The 12,615-nt window shown below is 41.1% G+C and overlaps 1 protein-coding gene across 1 annotated transcript; it reads left to right on the top strand.

The window, feature by feature from the left end:
- The first annotated feature begins 251 nt into the window (after nt 1–251).
- Nucleotides 252–2,395, top strand: LOC147637362 (uncharacterized). Its single transcript, XM_086798857.1, has one exon. The coding sequence runs from the start codon at nt 418–420 to the stop codon at nt 2,257–2,259; it is 1,842 nt and encodes a 613-aa protein (XP_086654983.1). The 5' UTR covers nt 252–417; the 3' UTR covers nt 2,260–2,395.
- Nucleotides 2,396–12,615: the final 10,220 nt, after the last annotated feature.

Here is a 12,615-nt window from a genome sequence, read left to right on the forward strand (position 1 = left end):
CACATTATTATTTATTGTTATGTACAAAATATGGCGCCACTTGGTCGACCTGAAAAAAGCAAAAAACAGAAAACCCTTGAGCAATCTCTTGGGCTTCATGGTCTAGTTACTAATGTAACAAGTGATCAACGTAATGCTGCCACTTCTAGTCAAGTTGTGGTTGCACAAGAAGCCACAAAAGAGAAAAAAAAGTATGAGCGGATTTTCTTGGAAAGTTGGAAAATTCCGCATACATGGGTTTTCCCTATTGATGGGCCTGATGGAAAAGAGAGGCTCAAATGCAGGTGGTGTACCTATGCACACAAAAGGAATCCTTATGCTCAACCTCAAGGTGCTACAACTAAACAAAGGAGTGCCTTAGATGAGCATAGTCTCTCTAAAGAGCATATACAGGCAAAGGCTATATGGGAAGAACACATGAGTCGCTCAACACTTCCCATTGAGAAGCATATTGCGATTATGACAGATGATGAGAAGGATAGGATTGTCACGGTCATGCAAAGCATGTGGTATGTACTCAAAAGAAATTTACCTCTTGAAGAGTTTCCACACCAATGCAACTTTCAAAGATTTTTGCGCACACCTAATATGCCAATTACTAGTGAGTACTCTGCGTACACTAGTAAAGATGCAGGAAAGGAATTTGCCAAGGCAATCAAACATGTATATTGGAATAGATTAAAGAAGGACATTGTTGAGAGTCCTTTTTACTCTATTCAAATCGATGAGAGTACTGATATTAGTACAAAACAATACATGATTGTTTACATCACGTACATGCAAAATTGTGGAAATGGCCCAATATGTACATGCTTTGTGGAACTCTTGCCAATCGAAAATGGTGATGCAGAGGCCTTAAGTAAAACTTTGCTTGACTTTTTGGCCAAAATGGAGTTGCCTTTGCACAAGATGATTGGTATTGCTACCGATGGTGCAAGTGTCATGACAGGCTCAGCAAATGGTGTGGTTGCAAGGTTGAAGCAAAATATTCCACATCTTTTGAGCTTTCATTGTGTTGCTCATAGGGAGTCACTTGCAGCTGGAGATGCATTTAAAGTGTTCAAAGAGTTCAAGTTTGTGGATAAGATTGCAAAAAAGCTCTTTGAGTGGGTTTGTAGATCGGCAAAGAGACATGCAGCTCTTGCAGAAATTGTAAAGGCATTCAATCTTGGTAGACATGGAAAATTGAAATTGTTAAAGATGCACGATGTAAGGTGGTTGTCTCGAGGTCAAGTCATGGTTAGAGTGGTGCGTCTGATGCCAGCTTTGTTGACAGCATTGAAGCATGAAGATAGTGAGTTATATGCATCATTGACAAACTATAAGGTGCAATTTCTTTTGAATTTCTTTGCCGATGTGCTTGGAGAATTAAATGTGCTCAATTGCAAGCTCCAAGAGGAGCATCCAGATATTTCTGCTATTGGAAGTCATCTAAAGTCTGTTGTAGAGACACTTCAAATGTCTTTCTTGGGTCGAGTATTTGGCTTTGATACAAAACACACACATGCTTTTTTGACCATGGCTCATGGACAAAATGGGGTGGTGAGTTTTACAGATAGTGCTGGCAAAATACACTCACATGTCTTACACTTGGGGCCTATGTGTGAAGGAGATATTGTGAATGCATATGAAACTCTACATATAGTGATTGAGAATTTAGTAATGATGGCTACTACTTATGTTAGAAGTTTAGTGGATGCTTTATGGAATCGTTTTAAGGTTGATTTTGAGTTGTTTGAAGCTGTGAAGTATTTTACTCCAAGAGACTATAATGAAGATTTAGAAAAGCTTGATGATGCCTCACGACTATGGTTGGAAACTCTTTGCAAGCACTTTGGAAAGGAATCTGGCTCTTTCATGAATGAGGTTGAATGCAAAGGAGAGCGTAGATCTTTTGTCTCACGGATGCGAAATTGTTTTAAGCAAAAGAATATGCATACTGCTTGGCAAGATTGTTGTAATCATGAAGAATGGGAATTCTCTTTTCCATGGACTATGAAGCTTTGGAGAGCCTTGCTTTTGTTACCTCTTTCATCTGTAGCATGTGAGAGAGGTTTCTCAAAGATGAATAAAATCAAGGACAAGTTTCGGAATAGGTTATCCCTTGATATGTTGGGATTGGTGATGTTTGTGGGATTGAATACTCCCAAGGTAGACAACCCTGAAGACATGCTTTGGGATGAATGTTTTGAAGCTTGGAAAGCTATGAAGAGTAGAAGATCAAGATCCATGGAGACCACTTCTATGCGAGAAGCTTGAATTTGAAGTTTCCTTCTTATGCATTTTGGATTTTTAGGTTCCAGGGCACTTTTTACCCTCTTTAAGAGGGGTTTTTTCCCCTGGGTTTTTATTTGCTTTCTATTATATTGGCCTTGTATACATTATTCAATTTGCATATTCAAGGGCTTAATGTGAAGATTTTTAGATTAAGGTGAGATTAAGTGATTTAAATATTGTATGAAGTGAAGATCTTGTCTAATTCATTTAAAGTTATCATGAAAATCTCTCTTATGATGTAAGTTGTTTATATGAATTCAAATAAATTTACTTTGGATAAATGTAGTGATAAAAGTTACCATGAGATGATGATTGTACGATCTTCTGTGTTAGTAGCATAAATTTATAACTTTTTCTTATATAGATAAATATGGATATGCTTTTAAATGTCAATAAGTATTATGCAATTGATAACTGATAACGATCTTAAAATAAAATCTTGTAAACACAATACAAAATGCTTTGTATCTATTTGTACATGACTCAAGCATCACGATGATCTTTCGATAGGAAAATTTTTTATTCATCTGTCATTAGACGGGCATTGTAGAAATTTGTTCTTCTTGAAAGAAGGGCAAAATTTTTAGGTGTCTGTCATATGAAAGATTTGGGTGCCCTTCAAATCCTATCGTTGTGTAGGACATGGTGTGAGTGCTAGTGAGCACCATCGTAGGTATGTTAGGTGACTCATCAGTTAGGTGTCACCTATGTGTGTGTGTGATTGAGAGATTCATGGAGATGGTGGCATGATTATAGGATCTTGGTGGTTTGTACTATGACATCATCTATGATGTTCATTGGTGTATCTTGGTGCCTATATATATTGGCCTTCAACTCATGAATATAGTATCTACGTTTGTGCCTCATCCCGTCTCCATCATGTGATTGCCTATCTCCCTCCCTGTTCCTGTTTCCTTCATGTGTTCCTAGTTTCTACAGAGGTTATAGGAATGGTTCTTGTTCTATGAAAGGTAAAGTAATTATTAAAAATTTTTATGCGGGTTAGGAACGTGGAAATTTCCCATTGGATTGATGTTGTATGGTTTTGGTATGTCTTTGCCACGTCGAGTTTTCTCATTGGCTGGACTATGAGGGCCTTGCATAGAAATCCTTTTCATGAGCCTCCGTCTCACTGCGTGGTGGGCAGCAGCTCCAACGTAGGTCATTTGCAGGAGTTTCCTGGCACCCTTCATAGGTGAAGTAAAGTTGTGGCGTCTTCTCTTTCAACTTCCATTGTCTTCTGTTGAAAGAATGAGGATTTCCTCGTTGCATGAGATGTTCATTTAGTCTAGTGGAAGATTGCATATTGAAGAAGTGGATTTGTTTCATGCCTCGATGATACTAGAAGTAGAGATGGCCAAATGGGTCTGCGTTGCCTATAGATTGAGATTTGTGGTTTGTGTGTTCCCCAATAGGGGCCTACAATGAGTAAAAAAAGATATAAAAGATATTCGATTAATTAATAAGGGAGACTTAGATAATTTTGTTAGTGTTGGTAAGGTTTGTAAACTTTACTACTAATTTTTCTTTAAAAAAATATTAAACGTTGCAAGCCGTTGAAACTTTTATACCAAAAAAAAAAGAAGTTTCGCCAAGATGTGCATCTTTTACTTCAAAATTGAAAAGAAAATATATAAAAGCATACTATGTTATATTAATGTTGTGAAACTAAAGAAATTACCTCAATAAACTTTTGCCAAGATTTTCATATTAACATATCAATATATCTTCGATAATAACATACCTGCCCATTATTTTCGTTTGACTGCTTGCATCCTTCTTTCTTCTGTGTGAGATGGTAGATATGGAGAACGTACCTGAGGCGATGGACAGGGAGACTAACACGTTCGGCCTTCAAGATAAGATGTCCAATAATTGAAACTTCACTTTACATTCATCAAGCTCTACTTCTACAGAAATTTTCCTCTGCACTAGCGAATGTTCCAAACGATATCTTGCATGTTGTTTTCGATTTCTACACTCCAACGCAAGACATCGTCTTCTTCACGCTTCTATGAAGGCCTTCAATAGTTCTCTTTGCATTCGGGTCTCTGTCAATATGTACGTCTCAACAGATGACTGCATCTTCTTTTCGCCTTCTTCAAGGTCCCTGATGAGCAGTTTCATTTGCATGCATGACTTCCAGAACTGGTAAATATGCGCACTGCTCTTGACAATTGCTCTGACGCAAACCTACATCTGTGAAAAAATTTTGTTCGTATGGTAGTTGTACCTACACGTATCTTTATAATAAAGAGCTGCGCCTTATTTTCAATCATGTGAAGGCCTTTTGATAAATCCGTTAATTGCATGCACAGATTGTAGACTTGCGCAATAGCACAAATTAACGAATTGGTTTGACGCAGAGCTAGCTAAACATAATTACGGGAAAAATAGAGTCGTGGAAGGTGAAGATCAGAGCGGTGGATATCCATCTGGTAGAAATTTGATGAACCCATTGCATGCGTTTATTGTGATTCTTTTGAATCTGTTCTGCTTGTGCGAATGATTATTATAAAGGCCACGCTGATTACTCATCAGATTCAACTACCTCTACAAAGGTGGATCCTGCTAAGGTCTCCCATGCCATTTCTCCTTGTTCTCAGCAGTATTGGCAAACCACCAAAAGAAGCTCCATTTGTGAAGCAGTTCGGGATAAACAAATGCGCTAAAAAGTCTTTGAGAAAAGCATTCGAGGCAGCAGCAAAAACTGCGTTCAATGGAAGGTATACGTGTGCTAATTTGTCTGCAAGAAACTTACGTTATTTGCGCATTGTTTAACTCGTGCGTTCTTTTATGTGCATGTATATTTTACATGAACAAAAGATTGTCCACCTACTGCTGCACATACGATATTTGCAGTAGAGAAATTTTGTTGAATCTTGACGAAGATGATAGTGATAAGAACTTAAAGTAGTGACCTCCTTTGTTCTTGAAAATGCCTTTTAAAACCTTTTAAATTTGCATACCTCTTAAATGTTGGGCTTCGGCTATCGTTCTTGCCAACGCTTTAAGTCTAATGTGTATGCTTAGTTTCAATTGTTTTTTGTGTTCCATTTCATATGCAGTAATTTGCATTAGAAGCGTTCAGAAACATAGAATAGATTTGAAACTTTTATGTGAAAAAATATAATGTTTCGCCAAGATTTACATCTTTGATTTCAAAATTCATAAGAAATATATAAAAATGTACTTTGTTCTATCAATTTTGTGAAACTAAAAAACCAGTTCGATTAAATTTTGCTAGGATTTTATATTAATATATAGGGATAGCTTCGATAAAAACATCCATGATAGGTTTGCCTTTGAAGGAAAACTCTTGGTGAAATATGGCACATATAAGGCCAAAGATGTTAGATATCCTGTTGTGTTGAGAGCTGATTTCAATAATAGGCACAATTAAGATACCATAACATTAGTTGTGTCACATGCCTATGTTGATGAATTCAAAGATAAGCTAGAAGTTGATTCTTTCTATAGGATAGAAGGTTCTGCTGTGTTGAAGAGGAATTTTGGTGAGGGTGGTACTTGTTGTTATTTTATCCACCTTAATGCAACAACTACAATAGTTAAGGTGAACCTTTTGAGGGAACCATCACCTTGCTGAATGATCACAAAATAGCAACGTATGTGCCTAATGTCATGCGACATTGTAGATCAATGAAAAAAATAACCCAGGCACAATCTCATTTGTCATCATCAAAGTTGACATTGATGGTGGAGTTGTTGATCAACTAGTAATTGCCGACCGCCCTAGGCACGCAGACCGCGCTACTATAAGTTCACTCAAATCCAAGATGTTTTAGAGTAAAACCTTTGTTGTGGTGCATTCAATGTTTACTTAAATTTTTTATGATTGGCAACTCACTTTCGTGAATGAGCGTAAAAGCCTCTTTGCACGCCTTGTGCAAGAATATAATGAGGAGGGGATTGTCATGTAGTGTTATGGATAACATTGACCAAAGTAAAAAGCATAAATATGTGTGTGCGCTTGTATGTGTGGCAATAGTATAATAAAATATGGTGTGCATAAGGCCTAGGGTTGAGGTGGCAGGGCATGACCATGTGCCACCCTTCCACGTAAGAGGACCCATAAGGTGTGTTGTACATAATCCATGGTAGTAATAATATAAAATGATAAGGTGGCATGGGTCCTCCATGTACCACTTCTCTACCTAGGTGGTCCCATGCCTGCATTTAGTGAGATATGGCCCAAGGACCATGGGAGAAGCAATATAAAATAGGTGGAGATGGCTATTATATTGGATTATTCCCTCCATGTAGGATAGGCCCATGTGGAGGGGGGGGTAGAAAGTCCAAGAATGCAAGTTAAATAATGGGAAAGTAGGATGAGGTGGCAAGATTCCTTGTGCCAACCCTCCACTTGAACGTATTATAAAACTGGGAAGAGACCAAGGGAGTATCTTAGACTTGGGATATGGGGGTTGATTTATGTGGAAAAATGAGGCAAAGGGTTGTCGCACACAATTGAGAGTGGGTAACCGCCTAGCCCACATGGGAGACTCTTCCACATACACCATGCATGTGGAAGGATGCATTTATTGGGAGAGACCCCCTCTCTTGGCTCTATAAAAGGAGGGGGCTATTCCTTGATGGGACACGCTCATTCTTGTAAAGCCACCTAGCTAGTACTTTGATTTCTTTCCCTCATCCTTCCTTTCAAATAAAGCATGATCCTCCTCCCTTGATGTCTCCATCTCTACATTCCTCGTCCCATTATGTACATGCTCCTCTTTCCCCTCTCCCTCTCCCCTTGTTCCATAGTCTCCCTCTTCATTCCCACCCCTCTTAATCCCTTTTCCCCACCCATGTTAATGCTTCTCCCCTCACGTTCCCTTTTCCTATATGGCCCTCGAGCGTTGCCATGCCTAGTGTCTAGCCTCTTGTCTCGAATTCTTTTCTAGTTAATAGAACTAGTGTGGCTGCTAGTTTCGAAATCTCCATGGCTAGTGGTGTAAAATTTGTTACTCCTACGGCTAGGTGTAGTTCTGCAGCACCTTCCATGTGCAGTTCTCTGCTTCTGTGCCTCCAATCTGCATGTCTTCTCCTCGCAGTTCTCCGTCTCTATGGCTGCAGAACTTCTGAGTTTCTGCGCCTTCCGCCTGCGGTTCTTGCGCATTTTCTGGGTTCTTGCGCGTCTTCTATGCGACACCACGCATCTTTTGGTCGACCGCGTCTGCAAAATTGCTTGTGCGCATCTTCTGTGCGACGCCATGCAAAACTACTCCTGCACATCTGCCAACAGACCTCCCGCCCCCCCTTCTATCTTCTTCTTCTTCTCTTTCTCTTCTCCTCTCCTCTCCTCTCTTTTTATTAAGGAGTGGGAATTGAACCCAAGACCTCCCCATTCACAAAAGGAAGACTTACCAATGGGCTAGCAAATAGGAAGTGATGAAAGTGTAATGATATTGCTTATATGGTGAATCTCATGAACTGTAACTCTCTAACCGTAGGGAGTTTCCTCTTGTTGTAAAAAGCAAAAGTACTTCATTTCATGTGCTCTATTCATATCTGATGCTAGATCGTAGATTTTGAACTTTTTCAAGTTCATTCCTTGGACGCACGGCACACGAGGAGGTGGATATTTATGTCACTTCTCGACGAGTTTAAGGATTTGGTGCTTGGTCCTCCGCTCATTACGGCTACCAATTGGCGAGATCTCTTTCTTGATCTTCATGTCGATCTTCAAACAACGGTCGTGAGCTACAGCAAGGGCTCTCAACAAGGAAGAGCAAGAACAAGGGAAAGGTATGAGAGGTTTCTTCTATCTCTAAAGAAATTGATTGGCACCCGCATACAGTAGATGTCATCATAGATGATTGCCGTGTCAAAAGTGTGTGTGTCGATGGGGGACTTGCATGTAATATGATGGTGCCCCGTATCATGAAGAAATTGAATTTGAAATGCAGAAGGTGTTCCTCCACTCGAATCAAGGTAGCAGATGGTCGACGACTCGCCACCCTAGGAGTCATTGAGGATTTGCCCATCACTGTCAAGGGGTTGACCACCACCGTCAATTTCTATGTGGTAGACATCGAAGATACATGCAGGAGTCATCCAGCCATACTCGGGAGACCATGGTTGAGAAAGACTGATGCAGTTAGCTATTGGAAGACAGGACACATGTCTTTTGGTGCTTCTAAGGAGAAGATCCCGGTGCAACCAAGTGCCACTGAACTAGAATAAGAAGGACAGTGATACTCTCTCATCCTTGGTTTCTGAATCAATGGAAGAATCAGACGAGGGGGAGGAGTTTACATGATGGGGGTGTCTCGGACCCCGCCACCTGTAGAAAAGGTAACAGCTAGTCCTCAACAGCTTGAATCTATGCTTTCCCCAGACCTCACTCCAAGTGAGAAAGATGAGTTCCTAGAAATGTTCAAAGATTTCCCTGACCTCTTCGCAACTAGCTACCACCACCTTCGCCATGTGACTGCCGTAGAGAGCACAAGATAAAGCTAAAGCCTGATGTGAAGCCTGTGGCTCAGAAGTATCGGAGATTAGGGCCCCTACAGATCGAGGCTTTGCCCTCAGAGTTGCATAAGCTTGTAGAAGCTGGGTTTATTGTTCCGATTCACAATACTGAATGGGTTTCACCAGTGGCAGTAGTCACCCCAAAGAAAAACAACAAGTGGCGGGTTTGCATCGATTAGAAGAAACTCAATGCGGCCACCAAGAGGGACCATCATCCTCTGCCCTTTCAAGACCTCATTCTTGAGAAGGTAAGTGGTCATGAGATGTATACTTTCTGTGATGGTTACTTCGGGCTTTATCAAATTAGAATTGCTAAGGAGGATGTGCTTAAAACCACATTTGCCACACCTTGGGGGATGTTTGCATTCAAAGTAATGCCATTTGGCCTCACCAATGCTCCTGCTACCTTTCAAAGATTTATGCAGATGGTGTTTGCTCCTTATTTGGGGGTTTTCTTGGAGGTGTTTTTAGATGATTTTTGTATATTCTCGGCACATAAGGAGCATGTCATGAAGGTTAGGTTGGCCTTCCAAAGGGTCAATGACGTGAATGGCAGCCTCAACCCTTATAAATGCACCATTGGAGCCACTCAAGGGGGGTTACTGGGACATATTGTCTCATCCGAGGGCGTCAAGCTTGACCTCGAGAAGGTAGAAGCTATCCTCAAGCTCTCCCCGCCAACAACCAAATGTCAGGTACGCTCATTTGTCAATCTAGTAGGATACTATTGCCGCTTCATTGATCAATATGCTGCTTTGAGGCAACCCATGACTATGCTATTAAAAGATGGAATTGATTTCTCTTGGGATGAGGATTGTGATCATGGGTTTGTACAAATCAAGAGTGCTCTAGCTTCAGAACCCATTCTACGCAATCCTGATTGGTCAAAGCCCTCTATATCAATCCTGGGTTTGATGAGCACACTCTGGTGGGTATTCTTCTCCAGCAAGGGGAGGATCGGTTCATGTATCCCATTTGATTTGCTTCTCGATAATTGCTCGAACTTGAACGATGCTACTCTGATCCTGACGCTCTCAACTGTTGACATTTGTCATGGCATTCTTGTTTGCCTTGATGAACAACCTCATGCAACGTCGCGTCTCTAACCCTCGCTTGTGAAGATGGATGCAATATCATTAGGGTTGGTCCTTTTAAGAGTCGCCCTCGGATTTTCCCATTGGCTCGGGGCAAGAGGACTCTTCGGTCGTTCAAGACCCTCATCGGTCTTTGAGCATCACACTTCCTCAACTAATAGCATTAAGTCCTAAGGTGAGATGTGAGCTGCATCAAGGGCTCTCAACAAGGAGGAGCAAAAAAAAGGAAAAGGTACGAGTCTAGGTTTCTTCTATCTCTGAAGAACTTGATCGGCACCCGCATATAGTTGATGTCATCATAGATAATTTCCGTGTCAAAACTGTGTGTGTCGATGGGGGAGCTACATGTAATATCATGGTGCCCCGTATCATGAAGAAATTGAATTTGAAATACACAAGGCGTTCCTCCACTCGAATCAAGGTAGCAGATGGTTGATGACTCGCCACCCTAGGAGTCATTGAGGATTTTCCCATCACTGTCAATGGGTTAACCACCACCGTCAATGGAATGAAGGGATGTAATGCATGAAAAATATGAGTAATCACCATGTAAACATGATGCCTAAGTGTGTTTAGTCTCTCACCAAGAGAATGGAAATAGCCTTCCACAAGCCAAGAGAGAAGCCATGAGCTCCAAGAAACATAAGTTTCCATTTCTAAAAATGATCATCAAAAGTTACAACCATGGTCCAAGTCCCCTCTTTTATACATGGACTTGTCCCATTATTAACCCTATTGAATAAAGTTCCTACTTTATTACAAACCATCCCTTCCCAAAGATTTTGTCCTCAAAATCAATAACATGTACAATCTCAAAGTATGAGACTCTAATGTAATCAATGGGAAGTGGTTAAGAAATCTCAAGTACATCCAAAGCACATATACAATGAAAATCCGGATGTATACAAGTCCACAAAGCTTCAAGCCCAAAGTGTATGAGTGGGACTGTTATGACAGCCCTTCTAGTCGATGAAGACCCTTGAAAATCCTTCATTTAGACTCCATATATTGGGCTGAAAATGATATGTACACTCAGCCATATGTAGCCCACATCATAATCTTTCATTAGGATACGCCATGAAGCTTGTTGGAGTAGAAAAATAGGCCCAATAGTAGACCTTCCCAAAGCTGTCCAGAAATTACAGCATGTATACTTCTTTGTGTTGAGTTTGAGAGAGTTGATGGATTTAGAGTTGATGAAGCTATGAGTGCTCCCGGAATCCACAAGAATATGTGCAACCCTCCCATTGATGGTCCCCACCAACCTTAGTGTGCTTGGGTTCTTGCAACCCGCCAACAACTCTTGTGAGATAGAGCATATGCAAGCTGAAATTTCTGCATTGGTAGGCATGTCTCCGTCCACAAGGCTTTCCTTAACTCCACCTCCCGGATCAAACGGAAACTCACCATCCTCCGTGATGATGAAAGAATGGTCTTCAAGTGACTCCTCATGTGCTTCTTCATTGCAATCCTCCCATTCCTCAATGTCATGAGAGTCATCCTTGTTCTCTTCCTCATCCATGAGGATCATAGTGGCCACAATCTTCTTTGATTTGCACACATGCCCGGGTGACCACCTCTCTTTGCACTTGAAACATAGCCCTTTGCTTCTCAACTCCTCAATCTTTGGATCATCCATTCTTTGAGTCTTCTTGAAGGGTTGAAAGGGCTTCTTCTTCATGAAGTCACTACTCTTTTTGGCATCAAATTGATGTATCCCATTCTTTGGCTGTCCACCCCCAAATGATGTAGGAGTTCTTGGATTAGAGGATGGTAATGTAGAGGTAGGACCTTTCCCAAAATTTTAAGAAGTAGTGGTTGGTTTGAGTGTGTCTTTGGTGAAGGTCATGGGCTGAGACCTCTTGTACTTTGGCTCATAGAGTTCGGCTAACCTCATAGCTTCTTTGAGAGAGCTAGGCCTTTGAGCCGACACATCCGCCTTGATGAAGTGTTCAAGCCCATGCACAAACTTTTTCATCTTCATGTCTTCACTCAAGACTTCCACGTACATTGAAAGCTTCAAAAATCTCTTGATGTAACCTCTCACCATCATCCCCTTTTGAGAAAGCTCATACCATTCTTCATGGTATCGGTCAAGCACTAAGGGTGAAATGAAGGCCAAGTTCATCTCCCGCTTCAATCCTTCCCAAGTTGATGGCGTGTTCCCTTGTTTGACCAAGTGCCTCCACCATTGATGAGCATAATCTTCAAGATGTAAGGAGGAAAATTGTACCATATCACGCTCACTTTTTGGGTAAAGTTGGAAATAGGTGTCAAGCTTGGTAGCCCACTCCTCCAACTCTTGCGGAGATGACCCGTCACCTTTGAACTTTGATAGTGAGATTTTGTCTTTGACATCCTTGGAAGATATGTGGGATGGGTTATCATGTTGGGTAGAGGGCTTGAATCTTTGCATCTTTGAGTATGACTCCATAAATTGTGCAAAGTCTTTGTAATCCCTCTTGATGATATTCGACAATTCCATCCACTTCTCGTGAGCATCCCTTTGTCTTTGGGCAAAGGACATTTGATTCCAATCGAGTGCAATCTCCTCATCATTCACAAACACCTCATCCTCTTCCCTTGAATGCATTGCCCTAGAAAAGGTAGGACCCTTTGATGCATTGAGGTGAGACAAACCCGAATGAAAAGAAGGAGGAAACATGTCCTTGACAAGAGGTCTCCGTGCATCCGCCATGAATCCCCGAGTGGATGCTCCCAATGGATCCTCTTGTACGGCCTTCATGGA

This window comes from Cibotium barometz, chromosome 6 (genome assembly GCF_041138505.1).
Source record: "Cibotium barometz isolate CiBa-2024 chromosome 6, ASM4113850v1, whole genome shotgun sequence".
Taxonomy (NCBI): Eukaryota; Viridiplantae; Streptophyta; class Polypodiopsida; order Cyatheales; family Cibotiaceae; genus Cibotium; species Cibotium barometz.

What these genes read in the sequence shown, in the direction of transcription:
- LOC147637362 (XM_086798857.1), top strand. Translation starts at nt 418, where the DNA reads ATGAGTCGCTCAACACTTCCCATTGAGAAGCATATTGCGATTATGACA.